Source organism: Podarcis pityusensis (genome assembly GCF_964106645.2).
Source record: "Podarcis pityusensis genome assembly, chromosome: 7".
In the NCBI taxonomy this organism is placed as follows: Eukaryota; Metazoa; Chordata; class Lepidosauria; order Squamata; family Lacertidae; genus Podarcis; species Podarcis pityusensis.
The window spans coordinates 38913308-38940053 of record NC_138031.1 but is presented as its reverse complement, the minus strand read 5'-3'; the positions used below and the strand labels follow the sequence as shown (position 1 = coordinate 38940053).

General features: G+C 39.8%; 2 protein-coding genes across 3 annotated transcripts in view; both read left to right on the top strand.

Annotated features, from left to right (window-relative positions):
- LOC308481346 (DGAT1/2-independent enzyme synthesizing storage lipids-like) overlaps positions 1-26746 on the top strand; it is a 203987-nt gene that overhangs the window by 74847 nt on the left and 102394 nt on the right. The gene's annotated exons all lie outside the window — the stretch shown is intronic.
- XKR4 (XK related 4) overlaps positions 1-26746 on the top strand; it is a 145792-nt gene that overhangs the window by 87855 nt on the left and 31191 nt on the right. For both annotated transcript variants that reach the window (XM_081013380.1, XM_081013379.1), the window contains one exon: positions 7878-8077. In XM_081013380.1, coding sequence (XP_080869506.1) covers positions 7878-8077 — 200 coding nt within the window. The remainder of the gene's footprint in view (positions 1-7877; positions 8078-26746) is intronic.

The following is a 26746-nucleotide window of genomic DNA, read 5'->3' as shown; positions in this document are numbered from 1 at the left end:
GCACATTTTCTTGGATGACAATCTGAGTTCAATGGAGCATAGCTTTCTAGACCTATTATTACTGTTATAGTTGTAATCATGATCATTATTTAGAAGACACCCAAGTTTCCTAAGCGCTGTGCAAAGACTTAAGAGAACAGCATATTCCTACTAACTATATAATGAGCAAGATACAAATAAATATAACAGCAAAGAAAAATTGATTAGGAGCTGAGAGGAACGCTAGGAAATGGAGGCATATATATATATGGTTGTATCCAGTGTTTGTCCTACTCAGAGTAGGCCCACTGAAACTAATGAACATAAGTTGTTTAGATTCACTAATTTCAGTGGGTCCTCTCTTAAACAAAACTTAGATGGATGCAGCACTGTAATATGTAATGACCAGGCAGAGTAGCCACTGATCTGGCAGGCCTGTGAGAAGAGGAACCAAATGGCAGTTGGCCACAGGTGAACTGATGAATACTGTCTCACCTGTCTCTCAGCTGCAGCCACATGAAATGTTATTGAGATATGCAGAGAAATAGGTTGTGGAGACAACCTCGATATGACATTTCACTAACAGCATAGCCAAGAGCAACCAGTGTGGTGTCATGGAGTTTTCTTCCCACCACCATCAGTGCTGCTGACCAGGATGATGAGATCCAGTGGTGATGCTGCTGGTCACAGAAGTGGGGGAATTAACAAATCTACTTGGAATCCTTTCTCCTAAATTGCAAGGAATTGGTTGAAGTCTTTTCAGCTTCATTGCATGCTAACATGGTGATCTGTGATCTTCATTCCAGTAATTCTTTTTGTCATAATACAGATGTTTCGTGCAACTGGAAGAATAGATAAGCAACAACCTTTGCTGTTTGTTTCTGTTCTTCTGATTCATTTCTTAAAATGAATGTCCATCTGCAGTATAACTATATAGCCATCATTGCCTTTTGTCCCTGGAGGTGGGAATGCAGACACACTTACCGGTAAGTACTCAGCAACGGCACTAGAGGGGATTTCGTAATCCGTATTGTGTCTACCCAAACAAATGAAATGCTGTATGAATAGATGCTTTTGGAATTTGTGTTTCTTGACAATCTTTAAATAAAAGTGTGATGGCCTGGGAATCCGATTCAGAGGCTGAACCGGAGGAACCCCAGCCTGCACAGGAGTCCCCGCCTCCAGGGCCGGCTGAGCTGGGGCAGGGCCTTGGATCTGAAGCGCCTGCACCTGTGCCGGATCCTCAGGAGCAGGCACCAGGTGATTCCACTCTGGCTCCGGAGGTGATTGAGGACACAGTGCCTACAGGTGCGCCTCTCCCAGCCCTGTCAGGGGAATGTGAGTCTCCCCCTGGGTCCAGTAACCCTCCAGCCTCTCCTGAGCTGCAGAGGCTCAGGGCAGAGAGGTGGAGGGAACTGGTTTCTCCCGGGAGGAGTGCTCACCTTAAGGCCAGGAGAGGCGGGTCTCCTGGGGTCCGGGACCGCCCCTGGCCTCAGAGAAGATAAAGGCCAGTCAGCCCAGTCCCAGGTTGTGGGAGCAACGTCGTTGAATACCTGCTTCTGCCCGGACCCAGACCTGTCCTTCCAGAGTTCCCATCCCTGCCTGGCTTCCTGCTTCAGACCCCGCCTTGCTCTTTGTGAACTGTTTCCAGACTCATGACCCAGGACCGGACTTTGACCACGCCCAACGGTAACCTTCCCCCCGGGACCAGCACAAAAAGCAATTGCCTCATTAAAAAAAAATGTGTGTGCACTGCATCTTGTGATCAGTTATGCAGGGCTCAGTTTATCTAGGCCCCCTCCAATATTTTATTGAAGTTGTAAACCCCACTATTGGATTTCAGGTTTAGTCTTTTTCAGATATTCAGTATCATTGCAATTGTTAATTTAATCTTCCAAACCTGGCCCAGCATCTTAATTCTGGTTTATTAAGCATGAACAAATTATGCCTTCAAGCTGTGGTTTGTTGTTGGTTTACGTTCACCCTGGATTAGTGTTGTGTGCAAACCAGGGCACTGTAAGATACTTGATGTGTTTTACAGAAAGGCAGAGTAGAAATTTTATCAATTAGCAAAGTATTTAGAGCATGGATATATCCTATATAAATAAATTTTAAAAGTGGCTCAGTATTATAAAGATAATATTTGTTTTTTATATAATAAAATTTATTAGTTTTCAATTACAGTCCAATAATAGCTTCATTATAACAATTCCAATTTATAATGCAATTATTAATACCAGTCATTCAAATACTGAATTATATAATTTAGTTAAAGTGGCCCCCAGCATGCTAGATTTGATGATTTAATTATTTTCTTTAATTCTGCATTACAAAATCTTACTAGTTTCAATTACATCCCGGTCATAATAATAATCCCTTATACAACAACTGCAATATTAATAACTTCTATTCATGTTGACACATTAAATGATTTATGAATCTTCAAGTGAGGAACTCAAACTATATCCTTGTTCTTCCTGTGTGTGGCAATTATTCTGTCCATGGTGCCCTTGTAAGATGTTATGTCTTTCTTTACTCCGATTGTTGCTATAACACGTCGTCCCTTGGGCAGAGCTGATATCCCATTGTTGTTCCAGAAATTTCTTCATTACTCCGTCCCGTGCTTCATTGTTTTGCACCGAGAACTTTAACAACCGCTGCAAAAGTCGCTCTGTCCCAGTATATAAACTGCTTTCACCATTTTTCCTCTCAGGCTGGGAAGAAGAGCAGTCTGTCGAACTGCAGATGACTCAATAAAGAACCTTATCAATTCATTGACAAATCAGACTCCTTTCATCCTTCCTTCCAGCTAATGATATACAGCCAGTTATCCTTCCAATTAAATTAAATTCCAAGTCCTCTTAGCTTTATTCAGTTCAGTTCGTAGATAATAAAGGATGGGAAAGAGTGAGCTCTAAGTTTTCATCGTAAACCTTTTGCAAAGTAGAGCTTCCCCTCTTTTCCCTTTTTTATACACACACAGTTCCTTTTCATGTTTTATTCCATATTTATAATCCAATTTCTTCTATCCTCACTTGTTCAAATATAATTTGAACTAATATTCAGAGGAGGGTTGTTGAAACATAAATGTAGAAAAGAAAATTTTAAATAAAGAAACCATAGGCTCCCCTCCTCCCCACCGTCTTTTGCACCGAATGAAGTCTTATCTCAAATTCATACCTTAAAGTCCTTGCAGTTGGTTTGTTCCTCAGTTTGTGATTTCTTCTCTTCTAGCATACACCTGTTCTTTAGTCCAATTAAGCTCTAATTAACAGAAGAACCTCTGCTCCTTAATGGCTGCATTGGAGGGTTTTCACCAGGTGAAGTGCTTTTGCACTCAGCACCTCCCTGCCCCCCGCATTCCAAGCCGGAGTGAGAGCCAGGTACCGAGACAAACTGTGAGTGTAGCCCATTCCCCCCATCCCTGGGGGGAATTTGCAGGGATGATTTACCCTCAACCATCCTTGTTTTTCCTTCACCTTCGAGTGAGGGCTGCCTCCATTAAGGCAGAGTGGAACCAGAAGCCATAAAGATGATATATTTGGAACATATGTTTATCATGGTATTAGCCACTGTGTCAGGTCTACAGTCTTAAAATCCTAGGGCCAGACTTAATGGACTTGAGCAAAGCTCCTCTTGTGGATAATTATCTCCTTTTTAGATCTGTCTTTTAAGACGAGTCTATGATCCAGGTCGCTCATTCTCCTAAATCTGCTTGTGGATATTGCAAAAGCATTTACAGTGGTGCCTCGCAAGACGAAATTAATCCGTTCCGCGAGTCTCTTCATCTTGCGGTTTTTTCGTCTTGCGAAGCACGGCGCTTAGCGGCTATTAGCGGCTTAGCGGCTATTAACGGCTTAGCGGCTTTAAGAAAAAGGAAACAAACTCGCAAGAACTCGCAAGACGTTTCGTCTTGCGAAGCAAGCCCATAGGGAAATTCGTCTTGCGGAACGACTCAAAAAACGCAAAACCCTTTCGTCTAGCGAGTTTTTCGTCTTGCGAGGCATTCGTCTTGCGGGGCACCACTGTAATAGTACATAATACTAAGAAAGCACATCAGGAACTTTTTCTTTTAGTAGAAACTTGTGGATTTTATCAAATAAAATCATGAATGGCTAGATGTCTACTGTTGCAAAGATAATGTGGCCTAAAAGGAGTGTCTAGCAAGGGGGGGGGGAGACACAATATACAATATTTATTACCATCACAAGACAGAGAAACAGCTTACAGTTCATTGTTCAAGTAGAAATTCAAGGGTTTTCCCTGGTAAATCTTCTGTGGAGCATAGCTGATGCCATTAGCTTACAAATTCATCGTTGAATTGAATGATGCAACCTAACCCTTCAGACCCACTCCTGCTAAAACACATTTTTCATTATTTAATACCTAACAAAAAAAAGTAGGGAGGTTATGTTTCTGTGAAGTAACATTGAGAGCTGGGGGATAGCAAGTGTCATGTGAGCCATTCTTTTGTATATCTCTGAGAGCACCTACGCTCCTCCGACTGCTTTCTTCTATGGATGACATACTGCTAGGTTCAGCATGCTACTGACAGTACTTGGTTTTCTAGTTAGTAAATATTGGGGGTTTTCGGTCTCAGGTGACAGAAAATCCAAGAGCACTGATTTCTAGTAAAATAAAACAAGAAATAATTATAGCAAGTTAAAATAGCCCCCCCCCCACACACATTCATTTCCAATTCTATAAGCTAGATATAGCAGGCCACTTCTAGGTATTATAATGTGTGTCTGTCACCGGGTAACCTCCACTGCATAATGAAATGTGGCACTTTCTGCATGATGGCAGTGACTAGACCTCTTTTTATGCAGCTGCATAGTTTCAGCATCCTTTTCAGCATCCTGCCATTATGACACATTCATATTTTTTTGTTTTTCATAGCATCAAGATAATTTCTTATATTCATTGGGGGGGTGGAATTCACTGAGAATTTATTGGTAAGAGATATAGTCTGGCTAAAAACTGAGGGGAAATGGCACAGTTCTAGCAGTTAAAAGCTTCTGCATTGAAGGTGAAGTTACCTGTTTCTGACCAAGTTCTTGGTCATGCACAACATAATTTTGGGTTACATTTTTTCCCTTTTACTGTTTTGTATCATGTGTGCTGTTTGCAGGATGATTACTACACCAACAGCAGCCCTACCTTGTCCCTTGTTCTCAGAACCAGGTACAGATACTTAAAGTGTGCACCCAATCTGATAGGGAGCTTGGACTGGGAGAGGAAATCCCTATAAACAACAGCAACAGCTCTTTCCTGAACCTCAAGTCTGTGTCTGGGGGAAAAAGCTCTACCTTTTTCGTCCTTTCAAATCTTGGTGACACAAGCGAAGTCAGTCTCCTCATTCAGGATCATTAAATAGCAGCATTGTAAGACTTATGGGGGGAGGGTAGCTTGATTATTCAGAGTACCATGTTAGGATCAGGTGAAGCAGACCTGAAATGCTGGATTTCTCTTCTCCTTCAAATGTCTTGCCCACTCACTCTGTGTAGTGGCTCCCCCTCCCCACAGCATTTCCCCACAGATGATTCCAAGCACATAATACAAAACTGATCAAACAGGTAACATGTTTTTCAGAAAGATTATGCAAGGTATCTAGAAATGCCTTTGGTGTGATTCATTAGGCTTGCTCTTACAACAGGCCACACACCTCCCCCATTCCACCCCAGTGTCAATGATGTCCAGAGGAAGAGATTGGGGCTGAAGGCTAAACTGTCGGTGAGAACAGTGTGTGAAACTGTCAGATCAAATGTGTGGGTTTTGGGTTTTGGGTTTGCTTTAATTTCCATAGTGTTGAAGTTAAGACTGATAGTTCACTATTTCCATATTTTCTTTGGTGCCTTGGTGGAATTTATAAGCACCATAACTCTTTTGTGAAATCAGAGGTCATAGAATCCTAGAATTTTATTCCACATATTATTTTCAGATCTTGAAGCTTGCGTGTTCTAGTTGGTCACTTCTGCCTGCAGAGGTTTTAGCCCAGAAAAGTGGGGTTGTGGTGGGAGTTGTTGTAGACAAAGAACAAACTTTTATTTTTTCAGTATAATCCTCTTAATAGTGAAAGAAAACATAGTCTAGTTCTATGTTGTTTAATTGCCAGGAATGTTGTGAATGTGATACTCCTACAAATTTTGGGTCATTCTTTGTCACAGATCATTTTCATGGGTACATTTCCTGTTTAAATATAACACTAACATTTTTTCAGCCTCAATTTAGATTGAAGGTTATAATACCAAGTGTTTAAGATGCCAATAAAACTGGTTCTCTAGTATAGATATATTTACTTATTTATGGTAAGATGTGTTCATTTTTTAACTCCCCCACACTTTTATATTCAGGTACAGCTAATAAGCAAATACTTCGGAAAGAAAATGGGACAATATATCTTTATTTAAACAGTCACTTCCATTGAGCTAAAAATATAGCATAGGTTTTTTTCCTGGTAGCTAGGCAACTGGAAAAAAACACCACTTACCTGAATTGCTGTTTACTTTTTATTTTTAAATCCCAGCTGTAGAGATTTTTATTCTCTGTACTTATGAGATGGTAGAAAGAGTAACTGTTTATGGTGTAGCTAAATTGTTTAATGTACTGTTTGGTGCAGGAAGCAAATTAGACATTGGAATAAGCGTCTCCTGTATCTGTAACAAGCCATTAGTAATATTTGATCTTTTCATAAATGTTTCAATATGTTATATATTATAAGCAATTGCCCTCTCTTGACTTGGGTGGCTGTCATAAATATCAGAGCATATGAGGCATGAAATCAGTACATTTCTATTTTTCTGTAGAATGCAAATGTTGTTCTAGTCAACTGTATCTTCATAGCAATTTCAAATCAAGCAAATGGTCATAGTACACCATTTGCTTGACTTGTAAGAAAGCAAAGTAGGTTGTCTTTCCACTGCTCTATCTACTACTATGTAGCATATGTATTTAGTAACATCTTGCTATAAAAAGGTTGAAGAGAGAGTCTCATAGGCATAGCATATAATTTGGTGAAGAAGTTGAAAGTCAATGATTTATTGAAAGATCTGGTAACTCCAGATTAATTCTGGGCCAGGCTACACAAGACTGATCCATATTGAGCACATGGGTGATTTAGGGCAGTGCAACAGGTTTTCCCTGCACAGTATGCCGAGCCAAAGGGGCACCTTCCCACCTCCTTCCCGAAGCCTGCTTAGCACTTCGTCAGCTTTGGGAAAGAGGCCAGAGCCTTCTAGGACCCTGCCAGAGACTTGCGGCTCCTTTCCGAAAGCCGAGCACAAGAATCTGGGAAGGTTGGCTGACAGGGAACAGAACATCAATCCCCCCCTCCCCTTACTGCCCCACTGAAGTTTACATCCTTACAGCCTGAGAAGAAAACTAAAAGCCATTTCAGAATAATTGAAAATATTTGTTCAGTGCAATCCTATGCATGTCTATGCAGAAGTAAGCCCCACTGAATTCAAAGGGCTTACTCTCAGAAAAATGTGCTTAGGACTACAACCTAGTTGTTGGGTATTTGGTGGATTAAAAATTGCTTTAGTGTTCATATTTACCTGATGAGTTTTCTAGCCAACTTTTATAATAATACTTCAGTGATGAGACTGGTCTGTAAAAGTGTACACTTGCTTGATCTTTTTTCTAGTTTTTGGAGTAGACTCCTCCCAGTGCATGTACAGAAGGGGATTCCTTTGACCGATCTCATTGGTAGCTTAAGTCAAAGGCTTTACTAAACTATTCTGATTTTGAAATATACATTAATTTAATCTTGCAGTCTGCTCCCTTTCCATGATCTTGCAATCTACAATTTACAAATACTTGCATGCAGAGAGTTTATTAGTGTTACATTAGAGTAAAAATACCATCCTTTGAAATACCTTTCATTCACTTCTTTTTAGGTATTTTCACACTATCTACTTGGGCATCCGAAGTAGACGGAGTGGTGATAGTGACAGATGGCGCTTTTATTGGAAAATGGTCTATGAGTATGCAGATGTGAGTATGCTGCATTTGCTTGCTACATTTCTAGAAAGTGCCCCACAACTGGTCCTCCAGCTCTGCATTGTTGTACAGACACGTACTCTTCAGGCCCTCCAAGGTAAGGATTTGTTTATTTATTGGTCTTAATTAATATGTACAGTTAAAACTGTATGCATATATGCAACCCAATGCTATATATACTGAAGTAAAGACCTAAGAATAACTTATTTTTAATGGGGGCTAAAAGAAAGCAAAGGAGAAATACATCAAGCTTCTGCCAAGCTGTTATTAATGTGTTTTGGATTTAACAAACTTAAATAATCCAATTTTCCTACACAAAAAGGCCAGGGTTTAAAGGGGAAATCCAGACCAGAAATGCAGTTCCCTGTATGTATGGGTGGTAAATGCTAGCAGCCTTTATGTTGTAATCATGAGAGGCAATGTGCTTTTTTTACCTTCATTCTGGATCAATGAACGCAAGTTGGATTTGATGACCCCCAGGGTCCCTTCCAACTCTACAGTTCTGTAATTCTGTGTTTTTAAGTGTTGTGAAAGTAGGAGACCGTGTAGCATGTAGGTTGAAGAGTGAGCTCCCATTCCCCAGTACAAAACAAGACATGATGCTGCCAGGTAAAATAAAAATAAAAATTGGCACATCTGGAGATATTCTACCAGGCTGGAAGCATGGGATGAACATTGGGGTTAGTAAAGAGGGCTAACCAAAATGAGTAAAAGCTGATAGTTGCTGATAGTTACTCAAAGAACTTGCTTACCAACTAGGCTGTGTGACATCAGTACCAGGATCCATCTTTAGCAACAATTTGCAACTTTCATTGTGTCGCCAGGTCAAAAGAAGCACATGACATATTACCAAGTATTCTGTGAATTTGACATTCAATCTAGATTCCATTCTGTTGTAATTGCTTATTCTCATAGCCATTTTCAGACATTATTAAAAGTTTATTCTTACTGCCATTTTTAGACTTTATTAAAGGCAGGGTTCCTGATTGCATATACAATTCATGGCTGTCTGTAACCAAATCATTCTACCCCAAGTCCCTCCAAAATACACCAGTTTTGGCTAAGGACTCAGCTGACTCCAGTGTACAGCCCAAATGTCTATTGATCTAACAATCTCCTTTTATAAAATTCCAAAATCTTCATTTAGTAACATTATTGCATTTCTTTAAATATGGGCATAATAAAGTACAATATCATATGCTGGCTCGAAGCAGTATATGCTCATTCTGAAGTGGTATATTCTTCTGTCTGGTAGATTTACAAATGCAGCCATTCTTGCTGCAGACACTATACCACAGAAACAGTATGCTTGTATTTGTGATGTACCCTGGCAATACTATAGCCCAGTTCCTTCACCTTTATTCTGTGAATAGTTTTGTTCTAGGATATCCTTAATAATTGTCCTTTTAAGAAAGACTTCTTAATGAACATACATATTACTAATTGTATGCCAGTGCCTTGTAAAGGAAAAGACTGATATACATGACACTACACACTTTTCTTTCAGAATGGGACATAAATTCCCCTTAAGATTGTTCCAAGCCTTCTTCTTGAACTATTTTTAATGATAACAACAACAACAACAACAACTTATTTATACCCTGCCCATCTGGCTGGGTTTCCCCAGCCACTCTGTGCAGCTTCCAACAAAAGTCTCCAAAGATCTCCTGGATTTAAAATAATGCTCCATTCTAGCAATACTTCTGATAGCGATGCATATCAACATAGTCCCCCCCCCAATTAAAAAACCCCCAACAACTTCTACATGTCGAGTTGTTTCAGATATGTTTTGAATGTGAGCTACCGTATTTTTTGCCCTATAGGACGCACTTTTCCCCCTCCAAAAATGAAGGGGAAATGTGTGTGCGTCCTATGGGGCGAATGCAAGCTTTTGCTGAAGCCTGGAGAGCGAGAGGGGTCGGTGCGTACCGACCCCTCTCGCTCTCCAGGCTTCAGGAAGCTATCCACAAGCCGTGGGAGCCCGCGGGAGTTCCCCCCGGGCTCCCACCCTTGCGTAGCGCTGCCTGCACCCCGAAGCCCCGGCGCGCTGAGCAGTCGCGCCGGGGCTTCGGGTAGCTCTGCGCAAGCCGCGGGAGCCTTCCCCTGGCTTGCGCTGTGCTGCCTCTTATCCCGAAGCCCCGGCGCGATGAGCAGTCGCGCCGGGGCTTCGGGTAGCTCTGCGCAAGCCGTGGGAGCCTTCCCCTGGCTTGTGCAGCGCTGCCTCTTATCCCGAAGCCCCGGCACGCTGAGCAGTCGCGCCAGGGCTTCGGGTAGCTCTGTGCAAGCCGTGGGAGGGCTCCCCCGGCTTGCGCAGCGCTGCCTCTTATCCCGAAGCCCCGCCATGCGGAGCAGTCGCGCCGGGGCTTCGGGTAGCTCTGCGCAAGCCGTGGGAGGGCTCCCCCGGCTTGCGCAGCGCTGCCTCTTATCCCGAAGCCCCGCCGTGCGGAGCAGTCGCGCCGGGGCTTCGGGTAGCTCTGAGCAAGCTGCGGGAGGGCTCCCACGGCTTGCGGAGAGCAGCCTGTTCTGGGGGCTGGGGTCGGGGGAAGCTCGGGCTTCCCCCGCCCCAGCCTAGCGCCTTGGGGGGGAAATAAATTTTTTTTCTTTATTTCCCCCCCAAAAAACTAGGTGCGTTTTATGGGCCGGTACACCCTATGGGGCGAAAAATACGGTACTTTAGTTTTGCTAAAAACTTAGTAAATCTTAGAGGTAGACTAACCACATTATAATTGATTATGATTCCCAGCCCATCTGGCTGGGTTTCATATTCATATATGTGTTAATGAATAAATGATAATCTTTTCTTTTTTAAATGAATACACAGACACCCTCAAATATATACATTTCCATCCATAATAAGTTGCTTATAATGGCTCGTTGGGTTATTATGTTTGGGTTGCCATTAATTATGCAAAATGATATCAGTGATTAAAAAACTTAAGCCACCAAAGATTTCTATGTAGGTGGATTTGCATGTAGATTGTTTCTTTGTGAATCAGAATCTGTAAGTTCATTTTAGGTGCCACGCAAGGCAGCAGAAAATATTGGAAGGAATACACCTTCCAATAAAAAACACTCTCTGAGAGCACTCTCTGCAGAGGAATGAGAATCTAATATGTTAGTGAATAGGGAGTAGTAAATATAACAAATACTGGGATGGGGGGAATGGGGTGCCAAAGATTTTAAAAACTAAATTCAATGCTTTTTTTTTTTTTTTAAGGCAAAAGTTGTGAAAAATTCTGCCCCTGGCAAACATCTACTCAAGAATTGAGCATAATGATGATTCAGTGCAGTTCCTTAGATAATGTAACATTTAGGAGGGGCGGCTTACAGAAACATCATAGGGCTGCATAAATGGTACTTAATTTCTCACAGCTGTGCTTTGCTACAGCTGATTTTATTTTTAAATCCCACAGCATAGCCTGTTACGTTTCTTCACAGTGAACTGTCAATTTGGGGGGTGGGGGGGTGGCATCTTTGCTTTGCTTATTGTTTCCGTGATCAATACACATCCTTTTAATTTTCTTCAGAAGCTAGTGGCATGACAATACTTATTTAGCAATTTGTTCTCTGCTGCTGAGATGACTAGTTATCAAGCAGATGTGATATGTCAGAGGCTCTGAACACAATTATTTACCACATAAACAATACATTTATGATGCAGGTAAATAACAATGAGATTGTTTTATAATGAAAATGAAACTAGTTGAGCAAATAATACATTTTACTGGCTACTGTGTATGGTGTTCACCTTGTCTCACACAGCTTCAGTCTCTTGAATGAAGCTGAGAATAATTTTAAAAATCCAAAACAATTTTCTAAATCTCAATGTGACATACTTCTGAGTAAGCAGGGATAAAATTATGCAGTGCCACCTTTTTATCCTATGAAATTTGTAAGAATTGACTTCTTTTCTGAACCAAAGTGCTACTGCTATAAATATATTTTTAAAACCCTTTAAGCCACATTTGCTTCAATAATAGTAATAGTATACAGATATTTTGTTCCCACTAGTCTTGGTGGCTTGTTTCTGGTGTCATAATTGCTGTGTGCCTGGTTATTTCTTCTACCTGTTGCCTCAGTCATGATGCTTTCAGTTCCATCTGTCATAAATAATTAAATGCCAATAATATTGAGCTCCTGAGAAGGCAGAACATTCACTTTTTAAAGACAGATGGGTCAGTAAGGTTCCAGGCTTGGTTTGGCTTCTTATTTAACAAGTTTAAATTTAGAAAGATTGGTTAAAATACTTAACACAGAGCTGAATTTCATAGCTTGATAGTAGCCTTGTTCAGGTGTTAGTCATCAGTTTCTCCATGTGTGCTGTCCCTCCTTGCTCCTCCCCAAGTTGAGTGGGAAGATCTGAAAGAGAATTCTACTCATGTTTGAACGAACATACTAACAAGCTTCCATTATTTGGAACCCTGTGTTATCAAGAGTTCCCATTCATGGAGAGGCTTACAAATGCAAACCCCTGAACACACTGTTAAGAACTTCCTGTTCAATATTGGAATGCCAGGGGTTAAGTGGGTAGGAATTGCATACACAGGAAAGTTGGGCCTGGGGCTGGCATGCATATCCTAATCACCAAAAGCTCACTGTAATTGGATACCATGCACAGGAGGATTGCCTGAATTGGAACTTTGTACCTTTGAAACCAGCATGAGTTTGAACTTTGTTTTTTTTTTTTTTAATCATATTTATTAAAATTTCCAATAATAACAGAATAAAGAAGATAGAAAAGATAAAGAAAGAAAAGAAAGAAAAAAAACCAATTTTAAACCCTTATTTTCATAACCTTCTTTCTGGGACTCCCTCCTTCCCCTCCCGACTGTATTCCCCTTTCCCTACGTTGGTTCCACAAGTTCTCATTCCCAATTTAACCTAATATGTTATGCCTAATAGCCAATTTAAATTACAATCTTAACATCACTCCTCACCTTTAACAAAATAAAACAAAAAATTTTTTCCCCAAAATCTACCCCGCTTCCTTCCACGAATTCCCCCTTTTCTTTTTTTTCCAAAACTTGTTAAATCAAAATACCAAAGTTATATATATAAAAAAAAAAAAATTAAAAAGATAGAAAATAGAAAAAGATTCCAGAAGTTGATTACATAGCCTTTGGATTCTAGAATTCCCCCTCCCTTCCCCGGTTTAGATTCCATATGTCCATCAGTCTGTATGTTGTCGGCCTGGAGGTCTCAAGTCCACAGCCAAACTTTCTCAATTCATCTTGCCGGTTTTCTTTAAATTTACTTGTTTTGATGATGTTTAATTTCAAAAGTCCAGTCTAATCGAGGCCTTTAATTTCCCTTGGTCGTTGTTACTCCTCCCATTGTTCTTGCCGTGGCGTAGTTGGTCCTTTACTCTTTTGTTTCTTACTTTCTCAGGTTTCTGTCTTGTTCAGCTGCAAAACCATTCTTATTCTGAAATCTAGTATCTCTACAGAGGTTTGTTATTCAGGAGCTTACTTAAATAGAAAAATTCTATTGTGTTGTCACCTCTGTAGACAAAACAAATATTTCAGTTTTGCTACTTTCCCAGGAGCTAAGACCAGTAGTACACATCCCAGAGTAGTTTTCCATATACGCCGCTTGTAATGTCCCAAAGCCCCTCTAGAGGGATTGCAATAACTTTGTGTCCTCTCATCCAAAAGTCAAATTGTTGTTTCTTTTTCCACCCGACATTTTGTATCCATATTTATATCCAATTGTATCAAAATTAACCAGCAAAATACTTGTAGCAAAGTCCTCTTTATATTCTCAAGATTTGACAGCTACTTTGACAGCTGTCAAACTCTCCGTCTCTCTCCGCCAGGTTCTCTGAATCGCCCCGGTTCCCGGGGGGGGGGTTGCCTTTTCCCTCTCACCCTCGACTCTCCTCCAGCACAATTCTTGTAATGATTCCATCGTGGAATTTGGTATTTTTAATCAGCAATAAACTTCTGAATTGATCTTGGTTTCTCAGTCCTTGTTTTAGCATGTTTACAATCAGGGAGGGGACTGACTTCCTTTTTAGATCCCCCCCGCTCGTGCCGAATCCGAAAAAAAAAATTCCTTTTTTTTTCCTCCTTTTGTACCCGGTTACCCAATTACTCACGGGTTCTTGTTAAATGTCCGAATTTCAAATGGAAGAAGCCAGCGCTCTCCGACGAATGGCATGCGGCTGCACTCGGCAGGGGAAGCGATAGACTCAAAGTACCACGCCACTCCCAGGCACCCGATCCGTAGCCTTTAAAAAGGCTCCTTCACGAGTCGGGAGGGCGCTGACGGTACCAGCCGAGTCCCCATGTCCACGGGCCCCGTGCCCGTGGTTTTTAAGGGTCCCCGCGTCGCCGGCGCGGTAGGACCCAGCCCCTGCCGAGCCGGCTCCCTCCGGAGCTCGGAGGGAGTCCGCCATTCGGCGATGGCGCCAACCCGGAAGTGCATGAGTTTGAACTTTGTACCTTTGAGTTTGAACTTTGTACCTTTGAAACCAGCATGAGTTTACCAACATGAGTTTGACCAAACTGTGGGAGGCAGTGGAAGACAGAAGTGCCTGGCGTGCTCTGTTCCATAGGGTCACGAAGAATCGGACATGACTAAATGACTAAACAACAACAACCTTTGAAACCATTAAACATTCTGAAACTGGCACAAACCTTGCTGGTATGACCATTGCACCAATTTGCCCTTGTTACGCCAGAGGATCTTTTACAGAATCAAAGCCTTTTCTTTTCCGGAAGAAATTTAAAGATGTGCATGCTAAAGTTTGGTCTCAGCTACTTACCATAGGACTAGAACCAAGAACAGCTTGGTTTAAGATCTGGAACCTATCCAGCTAAAAATTAGAGGTTTCTCAAATATGTTTTTAGCAGAGAAGCTCAAAAACTGCCAGGCTGTGAACAGATATTGAACCATGCTGTGATCAGATTTTGGCTCATTGGTCTTTGTAGCCTCTTGTGCTTGAAGAATGTACATGAAGAAGAGACATAATAAAACATCTTTCTTATCTTGTTTAAATGACAGCTCAGGGTTAATCAGAATTTCTGCAAATCTGTCTATTTGGCAGTCAATCAGACAAAAGAAATATAATTCATAAACTGGAACAATGTTTTCATTGCTTTTGGGGTTGCTGTTTCTTGCATCCTTCAGATCTTCTGGGGTTATAGTCTGAAAATATATTCTGAGTGTATATTTTTCCATTGTTATTCATACATTTTGTCATTAAAAAAATAGGAGAGGAAAAGTGAAAAATTGTAAATGGTAAGCTTTACTGTGAAGAGACAACAGCCTTTCCTCAAATGTTCATGAGCATGATTTAAAACAGGGCTAACCCTTCCTTTGACTCAGTGATAAAAACACATGCTGTGCATGTTAATAATCCCAAGGTTCAAACCCTTGCATATCCAGATAGGACTGAGAGAAATGCTAGAGAACCACAGCTAGTTAGTACATTGACAGCACTGAGCTCAATTATCCGACTTCTTGCACAGCTTCCAGTGTTCCTAATTTGGCAGGTTCCTATGTTGCTTATACTTGTAGTTAAGCAGTTTGCATTGTATTTTGTTTATGAACAGTTAATTAGAGTTGAAGCAGAATGCAACCTACCCCACATCCAACCACAAATGTTTCTTAAAGGATATCTACATTTGAGACTCATTGCCCTTTCAGAGTATGCAGTCAAGGTAGTGTCATTGGGGAGGAGAACTACATGTTTTGTACTTCTATGCATCTACATGTTTTGTAAAGGTTACATTTACATGATGTATATCCTGCACTTTGTGAATATGAGTTTTTCTAATCTGAGAATCCCCAGACTCAGAGCCAGATTATTGTTGTGTACTTTGCATACCTGTTTTTAAAAGTTCAAGTAAATTGCAGCAATCGATTAGCATGCACCATGTTTTTGTGCTGTCTGAATAATGCAGACCACACTAGCAAAAAATAGACAATGTAGAGTGGTACCTCGGTTTTTGCATGTCTCCATTAACAAACATTTTGGTTTTCGAACGCTGTAAACACTGAAGTAAATGCTTTGGTTGTCAAACATGCCACACGGCTTCCACTGAGTGCAAGATCCTGAGGCCTAGCTGTCAGCTATTGAGTTTTCGGTTTTCGAACGTTTCAGAACTCGAACAGTCTTCCGGAATGATTACGTTCGGAAACCAAAGTACTACTGTACACATAATGATTTGTTTGTCAGTACATTTATATCTTATTTTTCTATGTAGTAGTGTTCAAAGACAATAACAGAAAGATTCATAAAACAATACCATATTGTTAAAAAAAAAATTAGAAAAAGAACCACAGATTTCAACGAATTCAAGAAAAAATAAGCAGCGGCTTTTACAATGATAAGGATTCACAATTTACACATCAGTAATAATTCTCTTGGTTTAAGTTATAAACAAAAGACAATTTTCCAGGACAAGGGAGTTTCCCTCTAGCTTTTCATTGCTGATATTCCTGATATTTCCAAGCTTCAGCAAAATCGCTTGGTTCCCTATACATAGCATGAGAACACTATCAAAGTTATTTGATAGTGCTCATACCAAGAACTAACTTAGTTGGTCTTAAAGGTGCTACTGGAAGGATTTTTTTTATTTTGACTATGGCAGACCAACACGGCTACCTATCTGTAACTAAAGTTATTCCTATGAGTCACCTACTTTACCTCCTCTGTGCTTCCCCCTCCTGCTGTCTCTGTCCTTAACAATCTGTTCACCATGCATAAACTAAGATCAGTTAATGAAGTGGTTATTTATGCTCTATTCAAACTTCATGACAAACAATGTAATATAGAAAATGTGTATTGGTGAATTATATATTGTAAATGGGAGTTATAGCAAAGCCCTTCTGCCTTGCTGTCCATTAAATAAGCTGACAGGAAGATTTGCACACAAAGGACCTGAAAAATGTTGCTTATTGATCTCACCATTACCTTTAGTGGTTACTAAGTCATTGCTCACCTTATTGCCCTGCAAACACTTCCAAACTTTAGTAGATTTAGAATTATTTCATTGCCTCAATGGGATAAATGCTTGGTGTTTGTTTGTATAAATAACAGGAATGGTCCTAAAATAATAATAAGCAGAAACTGGCTTGGGACAACCCAAAATGAAATAAGAGATTTTAGCTACAGGACACTTGAATAGATCTGGTTAAAGAAATGGTTAAAGAAAGACATTTTGTGGAGTAACATACAAAGTGATGAAAGTCTAAGGTTTAACTCAAATCCTAGTGCAACTGGGACTTCTTTGCAATCAAAAACTACTATGTCCAAAGAATTCGGAAAGCTCTCTTCAGGGAAACTTGCCTGGTGCCTTTAGCCTCAGGTGAAAGCATTCCTCTTCTCCTACGCCTTTCGGTAATTAAATAATCTATTATCTTTTAAACTGTGTGGGCATTATTGTTTTTGCTTGTCATGTTTTTTTCTGTTTTATACTGTAAACAGCGCTGTGATCATCAGATGAAGGATGGAATAGAAAGTTAATAATTTAAGTATCTGAAATGCCAGTGTACAAGCATACATCTTTATTCTGGAAAAGTTGCATTTCAGTCTGTAGTAGTATAAAGGCAAAGACTTTTTGGGCACACAATAATCTTCCCTTATAATTTATAGCACCCAGTGATGTGCTAGGTCTGAGTCAACATGTCTGATAAAGGATTAAAGTGTTATTGATTTCATCACTAGGGACTCAGCTGTACAGCAGCAAATACAATGTTTTAAATATGTTTTAAGTGCATTATACAAATGTGACACTAAATGGCACTGGTGAGCTAATGGCAAATTCCATATATATTTTTAAACTTTTTTTTTTACAAAAGCATTTTCACAGTGTTTTTTATATATGTGTAGATTCAGCCCTAGGAACATACCATTTGTACAGAAATAGATCTGCCAGCAAAGGTCACCCAAGCCAGGCTTGGTAAAGAACTTTGGGGAATTCCAAAAGCCTGACTCAAATGACAGGTGAGCTTTTAAAACTTCCAGATTCTTCTCCAGCTCTGATCAGAATCTGAACTAGAGAAAAATTGCCAGCTTCCCCTCCCCCCAACATCCTTGCCAGCCTTCCCTCAAAGCCCTTCACATCCATCCCTGAATTACTTAAGTGAAAACTGGATAGAATTTAGGAAGGGTTGAAAGGATGAGAGGGATTGAAGGAGGGAGAACCAACACAAAGCAAAACCTGCTTGCATGAGTGGTGCCCGAAATCTTATGCCTGGAGTCACCATCATTCCTTGCCTCATAGTAAAATTAGGGATAGAAATACTTTAAATAAATAAGAATTGCCCATACCACAGCTTCCTTTTGCCAGTCCAGCTAGTTTCCATTGTTGTAAGATGACCATCGTACGTGGAATGTACATGGTCTCCCCTATGCTAAAGTTCCTATTTCTAAAGTGAAGCTACTTTTGTTTAATTTTTTAAAAAATGCATGGAAGACAAACAAAAGTGGAAGTTTAAATGTATTACAGTTGGTTTGACCTTTTACCAACCAATGACCTTATTCAAGTCGCTGCTTTTTCTCTGACTGGATATAACATACTTTTTTATTTTACTGCTTCTGCTTTATTGGTACTAAAAATAACTACCAGGAAAGGTATCAGTACTTTTTACTGTCTCTGCTGCCAGGAAGAGAGAAAGCAGGCGAAATGACTTGGAAGTTAAGAGGACATTGAGAATGGCATCTTTTATTACAGAATGTTCTCAGCGATTGTAATTCCAGCTAGCATGCCCTCTGGCTGATCAGCTGGGGCCGAAAGCAGCAAATGGCCACCTCTGCGAAGTGGTGTGTGAGAGAGGAGGAGAAGCCTCCTGCCCTACTAAGCCAACAAGTGTCTTTGAATGCAGCTGAGGAAAAATACACCCCTTCCCATCTTTGAATGAGAAAGGCCCAGTGATGTCTGTGTCCCATAACGTATACCAGATTTGCCAGCAGCACGTCCACAAGCCACTTTCTGCCTTTACAGTCTCTGCCACGTACCTGTTCAGTGCAATTTGGTAATTTGCCTCCCTTAACATGGGATACTGCTTTAGAATGTACTAAGACAGGCCTCTTGCCTACGGCAGCTGCTGCTGTGCTCAATATGTTGCGGGGGGACGCTGGACTGAAGGTGGTGGACTCTTCCTCATTGGATATTTCTAAACAGAGGGTGGCTATCTGCCAGGGAACCTTCTGTTGTGACTCCTGTATTGCAGGGGATTGGCCTAAACAACAACAGCAACAACAATTTTATTTTTTATACCCCACCCATCTGGCTGGGGATCCTTCCAATGCTCCCATTCTATAATTTCTGCCCCAAAGTCCTGCCCTGACTGTTTTATTCCTGCTCAGCAGCTGTGGTCCATGCTTTTTGTTCCACTTTACTGGCTGCTACTGCTGAAGGAACTGTTATGATCTTTATGTTACATGCAACTCAGCCTGCAAAAATGAATGTTTTAAAGAGATATTATGGATATGCCTCTCGTGAAAAACATCCAGTTGGGGAAAGGAAGTGGCTTGGATCTGTTCTACTTTCAAGAGTCTGTTGCAGTTTGTTTTTAAAAAAATTAAATTAAATTTTACATCCACTAGGAATTTGCACCACAGTAAAGTCTTTGAAAGCAAAAGGTACAGAGGGACTCTGAGCCATGATGGAGCCATGTTGCCATGTTCTTTGCATATTCTTGCACCTGGTTAGCATAGTGTAGCTGTATTTAATGCAGTGGCAGTACTTCAGATTTACAATTACGTAAGTGAAAGAAGAATAATCTTTTCAGGCTCTTTATGCATCGGCTCCAGATGGGAGTTCAGAGGACACATAATGGATAGAATTGAATTGATATCTAAACATTTTTTTTAGCTTAAAATCAAAGAGATTCATAGGCAAAGCTTACAATATAGAGCTGATTGCAATACAACAGGCTGTGCTAAGTGCTGCCAAGGATATGGTTTTGTCAGCGTTTTAATTCCCAGCTAGTTTTCAATTACTTCTAACATCTGTTTTGTTTTTGTTTTTTAAAATCACTTCTAGATGGTGATTGAGGAAACAGGGGTTTTGAGGCTTGCAATCCATTTTTAAAAAAGCTTGTGCATTCAGAAGAAAAGGAGAAAATGTAGCTTCTGTTTCAATCAGCAGAAAATGTTTTCTGTCACTGTCTTCTTACAAAGATAATACCCTGCTGTATATCATTCATGCAAGGATCAAGTGATCTAAGGGTGGAAGCTGAATATGGCTAGGAAAACCCCAGTAAGAAACTTGAGAACCTTTATGATGGAGATCAATAAAAAAGAGCACAAGGCTTCAGTTGACAAAAATGATAATACAGAATAAAAACCATGGGATGTTTGTTCTGCTTTTAAGTAAGTAAAAAAAAAAAAAAGGTCATTTCATTAAACCAAAAAATAGCAAGTTAAGAAATGAGAGAGAGAATATTTCCTCCACATAGCAACATACCCATGAAGCTTGATAATCTTAGTATTATAGTTTCTTATCTCTGAAATACTATTATGTTAGGAATGGACAATCATAATTGAGAACCAAGCAGAGTATGACAATGGAATTAAGAAATATGAGTTGGAGACACAATTTTTCTTTCATCAGCTGTTCCCTGGAGTGTCACAGCATTTGGCCAGTATACACTATACTGGATTTCTCTCAAATTTAGTCTATCTATGTTATTGCAATATTATTTGTGACATCTAGTACTAATGGCTACTAGCAAGGTCACTGCAGTAGATAAGTCATTGGTCTGATCAATGCCTGCTTTGCAAAGTGCTGTAATGCTGATTAAAAACCTTTCTCATATGTGTGCAGTAAAGGTAAAGGTAAAAGGACCCCTGACCATTAGGTCCAGTCGTGGCCGACACTGGGGTTGTGGTGCTCATCTTGCTTTATTGGCCGAGGGAGCCGGCGTACAGCTTCCGGGTCATGTGGCCAGCATGACTAAGCCACTTCTGGCGAACCAGAACAGCGCACGAAAATGCCGTTTACCTTCCCGACGGAGCAGTACCTATTTATCTACTTGCACTTTGATGTGCTTTCGAACTGCTAGGTTGGCAGGAGCAGGGACCGAGCAACGGGAGCTCATTCACAACTGGACTTGACTGTCAGGGATCCCTTTACCTTTACCTTTATGTCCCGCTCAATATTGGCCAATATTAATCTCTTAATTTATGCGATCTATAGCAAGTACAAAGAATCTCCACCTTCTGAAGATATACAAAATCCAATAGTGGCTGGCTGCCAGAATGCAGAATTGTTATAGTATTAGCCCTACAGAGCATGACACTTCTCTTCAAATGTATGGTGATAATTGAATAGCTAATGCATCTTATCTTTAGTCATTCCTCTTCGTGACTTGCATACATACTCATTTGCACCTACCCACAAGTGTTACCATGTAAATTAACTCTTGGCTATAAGCTATAAAGTGATGATTTATAGTTTTAGCTTAGTATAGCACCTACATCAAGCATAAGTATTACAAATGATCACCGCTGAAGCCTTATTGAATCGGGTTACAGAAATATTACCTTGGGTTAAGAACTTTGCTTCAGGATGAGAACAGAAATAGCGCAGCAGCAGCGGGAGGCCCCATTAGCTAAAGTGGTGCTTCAGGTTAAGAACAGTTTGAGGTTAAGAACGGACCTCTGGAACGAATTAAGTATGTAACCAGAGGTACCACTGTAAATCACTTAATGTACCACATTTTAGTATTTGTGCAGAATTCAGTTCTTACACAATGTTGCAGTATATAGTCTATATGTAAATTGGCTGAGACTGAGAGTAGGAGGAAGAAGTAGGTAGCATATCTCTGTTGTGTATGCTGTAGTGCTGTTTATCAATTTAAATTTTTTTTTAAATGACTAATTTGAGGAACAGAGATGAGTTCAAAGGCTGAAATAATAGAAAAGTAAAAGGTTGCATCCAACATTGCATCAGTGGCTTTCCACTCATGTAATGGGACTCCACCTTCCTCTCTTCTCCCTGCATGCCATAAAAATCTTCTCTGGAGACAACGCCTACTCTCTGGAGCATATTTTGTGGGTGCGAAGAGGGACATGCTGAGAAGGGAGGAGAAGGAAACTGATGCATTGGGGCATAAAGTTTGTTCTTATCTTGATTTATCAGGCCAAGAGATGTACATCTGAACCCTGTTTTCTAATTTAATATCTCAGATCACAGAAAAGTACTACCCTAAATCCTAATTAAATTTCTCCACAGGTTCTTTATTTAGTGGTTTGCAGGGACAGATTGCACCTTTAATAACACTTTTTAAAAAAACACACCTCTGTTCACAGCATTAAGTCATATCTCTTCATTGTTCTAAGGAGTATTATCCACAGTCACAGTGAGGTTCAGGGTTTCATTCAAGAATATAAATTAAAATTAACTGAAAGTCTTGAATCTCAGTTTTGGTCCCATGGAGCAGAATTAATTTTCCTTGGTTAAAGGTTTTTGTTGTTTTCTTGCTAAACTAAAACAACAAGAGGATTTAAATAGACATTGAAATGCAGAGTGCACAAACTACAATAAAATATGCTGTAGCTTCTTTTCTCGCTAGTACCGTGAAGTAACAAAGCCGGAGCACATTTCATGGCTCATTTTGACTGCAAGACACCAGTTTTTTGTTCAACAGAGAGCCAACCTAGGTATTTACTTAATATGAAGCATGCATCTACATATCTTGTTTTTCCTGAAATAGTTACAGGTGCATGAGAGCCTGAACCTTACTAGGAAGACAGCATGTGGGAAGGAGAGACTTATCTATTCACTTCTCTCTCACACACATTCTTTATTTCAGTCCATAGACCCACAGAAACATTTTCAAAAGCAAAATAAGACAGAAATACAGGGAAAGATTCCAAGGTGGTTGCTATGTTTTATCCAGAGCATGTAGGTTTCTATTCACTTCTCTGCCTTGATAAGAATCAAGATTATCTCATGTGGCTAGGAGCCTTAAAAAAATGAGGACATTGCTGCCCTGTCCCCACCCCCACCTTGGCCACATGACTGAGCTGGACAGGGTAATTAGAATTAATAAGTGTAAATCTCTCCTTGCTCCATCCCACCATGTTCCTGGAATGCCCTTTGGGGAGACTTATGCTGGTGTAAATTCTGCCAGCTGAGCCCTGGCTGAGCTGAGAAAGCCCAAGATCTGCCTAATTCAGACTCACTCATCTCAGCAGATCTTGTGTTTGGCTTGATCTGTAGGTCGCAAGTACAATTAGCAAGAATCTGTCATCTTTTAAAAGTATGATTGGAACTGGCCCCTTGCATATATTGCTCAATTCACTTCTTCCCTCTGTTTTCTGTTTTCTGCTTTGCTTATGCAACAATTTGAGGTGTTCATAGTTTGTTTTGTTTTAGGCAATAGGACTTGATGCACACATACATGTTTGCCTTATCTTCCTCCCCCATTTTATCTTTTGTCCAGTTTGGAGCAATTTTTACTCAAGAGCTTTGAGCAAAATGAGGGATGTAGGGATAGTGAATTGAATAATACTGCACAAAATGTTCTCTTTGCTGGTTAGTGAACACAGCATCTTCCTTTAAATCCAGACAGAAAATTGCTAATAGGAACCATTCTGGAATCCTGAATGGAAAGCAAGTATTTTGAATTGATGGCTTTCTGTGATTTTGCCGTAATAGCACACTTAGGGAAGTCTTTGAAGTGGAATAAAACATTTGACTATTTTAAAAAAACAAACACATAAATAAATCACAGGCCAAATACATTATACCAAATAAAAGTAGCAGCATAATTTCATATTTATCATTTATTAATTTATAAGGCTTTTCAGAATAGTCACATCACAAAGTGATGTATAGTCACTAAAATATATCCTTAATATCAGCACTAGCTGCCCACCTGCAACCACACCTGGATCAAGGTTCTTGTATTAATTTACAAGGCACTGATTGTACCACCAGAACCTTTGTATCCTACCTCGAGAACTGAGATCAACTATGGTTGTTTCCCAACCTGGTAAGGTTCATCTGATACCAACATGAAACTAAGCCTTCAGTGTTATTGACTATCTTGTAGAATGCTCTTCCAGTAAACATTCAGCAGACATTGTTAGCATTTGTTTGCAAATACTTGCTGAAAACTTTTCTTTGCTGACAATCTTGTGCAGACAACTAAAATAAAATTGTACAGTTCCCTGATGACCTGTGATGTTCGTTTTTATGTGGTTTATTGTGTTTATGTGTGTACTTACATTTTTATACAAAATACTTACATTTTTGTTACAAAATTGCAGTATATAAGCATTTTTATACACAAAGGAGTAAAATAACCTGTGAAATACAGCAATGAAATCTCATTGCAATCAGACAAATTAACAGGCTAAAACTACCATTGGACACATGCCCAAAGAGCCCATCTCACATTTTAATCCTCGAAGATTTTTCTGAAAACGTATGCCTTTATATCTCATTTAAAAGAGGTCAGCAATGAGACTTGCCTGACTTGACCCACAATTTCTCATTGTCACTTTCAAGGCTTAGCTGGCAATTTAAACCAGTCTGCTCTTAATCTGTTTGTTTTTATTATTATTATAGAAATCTTGGTTTTACTGCATTTTTATTACACCAATTTGTGATTTTTAAATGAAAAGTTGCTTAAAGGTATTTTTTAAAAAATAAATAGAACACAGTAGTTCATATTTTCTGCTTACAGTTTTCTGCAGCTATTAGTGAACAGTTTGATGAGCTCTTGCCTCCAGACAGATTTTAAAAACAAAACAAAAGGAAAGTATTAATACCAAGTAAAGCTATGGTGTGAAATAGTCTGTTCCAGATTTGTTGCTAAAAATAGTTATGAATTGGTAAACGAAAGGCAGGATCTTTCACGGTCCTTGAAATAAATCTAGGTTAGTTTTACCTGCTTACAATTTTTTTACCTGCTTAAAATTAATATTCCTGATCATCCTGATAAATGAATAGGAAAGAAATGCAGCATTTGGTTGTGGAACTAAAAGAGATCCCAGTTATGTCACAACTAGAGGTGAAAGCATTGTATAATGTAGTGGGCATTTATAAGCAAAACGAATGGAGAAAAATTATTGGGAGCTCATGCACACTGCAGTATTCTGCTATACCTAATGACTGGTGCAATGAAATTAGGCACAGGTCTGGGCTTTTAAGCTCCATGTCTAAGTGAGTCCTCTTCGCCACAGCACTTTCCCCAGGAAAACCCATGTTTTACTGCTGAATTGGAGCAAGCAAAATGCGAGTTTTCTTGTGGAAAATGCCAGGACAAAAAAACCCAAAACCCTGATCAGATCAGACATGGAGCTTTAAAGCCCGTCTGGACCTGTGCCTAGAAACATGACACAACGAAATTTGGATGTGCCCTAACTACCCACCAGTGCAATATCCATTTGTGCTTTTGTACAGACAAAATCATGATTATATGTTAGGGATGTATGTGGCATATTTGTGATGTCTTGTACATATTGAGCTCTGCTTTGAGGACTGATTGAATGTTAGGCTGAACGTAAAGTTCCAGTAGAATTTCACTTAGGGGAATTCCTTAGTGGGTGTCCACATAGTAAAGATATGAGCCAGGCATGGAGGAAGGTGTGAAAATTAGTGCACTCTGCTTATTAAGAAGCATATAGATTAGTGGAATGGGAGTGTTGTGCTTTTGCTTTCCTAATCAAGTTTCAGTAAATAAGAAATTATTAGCATACTTACAGTAAAGTAAGTATTTTGTATGCTCCCCTCCTTAAGGTTCTGATGTCATGCTGTGCTGTTTCCTCTTCTGGTGATTTGTGCTGTATTGTTCTTATTGTATTCTCATTGCTTTCACTGGAAGCACAGTTAGCTGTCTTGAACCTTCTGGAACAATAAGTGCAGGATAAAAGTGATGGATGGATAGGGAGACAGAGAGATAGAGACGTATCAATCCATTCCAGGTCATTTGGTTGATGCATATATATATAATATGGCTTTGGAATGCATGGACTGTTTTTGAATGTCCAATTTCAATATACTATCACACAGAGCATGTTCTTTGTTTACTTGTATAGTCGTATTTCTGCTCCCAAACACCTTGGGAGTCAAACATTCCGGCTCCCAAACAATCGAAAACCGGAAGTGAGTGATCTGGTTTTCAAACATTCTTTCGGAATGCTTCCTGCAGCCAATCAGAAGCCGCACTTTGGAAGTCAAACATTTCAGAAGTCGAATGGACTTATGGAACAGATTCAGTTCAGCTTTCTGATTTACGTCTGTATATGGAATGATCATGAATCGGGCACTGATAGATTCTGATTACTCCCATCCTGCATGATTACCTCATCACCAGTTTTTCCTACTTCCACCGGTAGATCTGACACCTGCCAAAAATCCTTACTGACAAAGTACTGTGATTAGCTTGATCTTATGACTTCAAAGGCACTTCATCAACAATTTTGCCCCACTCATTTAGGTCTGTCCATTGGATATGACTAAGCTGTTAACAAATTTTTAAGGACTAATAATATAGAAACAAAAAATGTCCTTAGCCCACAAATGAACCTATCAATTAAACTGTTCTGCAGTGCCATCTAGTGGGTAATGTATATAACAATTTTGCCCGGGGGGGGGGGGGGAATGGATTATATTACAGTACTAATACTTTCCTCACTTTATTTTAGACCATAGCCCAACTTGGTTAACTTTCATGCACATAGAAATAATTTTCTAAATGATCATCTATATTGCACATATAATACTATTAATTAAATAGTGAGTTTTCCTTCTCTCCCAAACAGTGATTGCAAATCCTGTTGCAGACTATTATCTCTTAC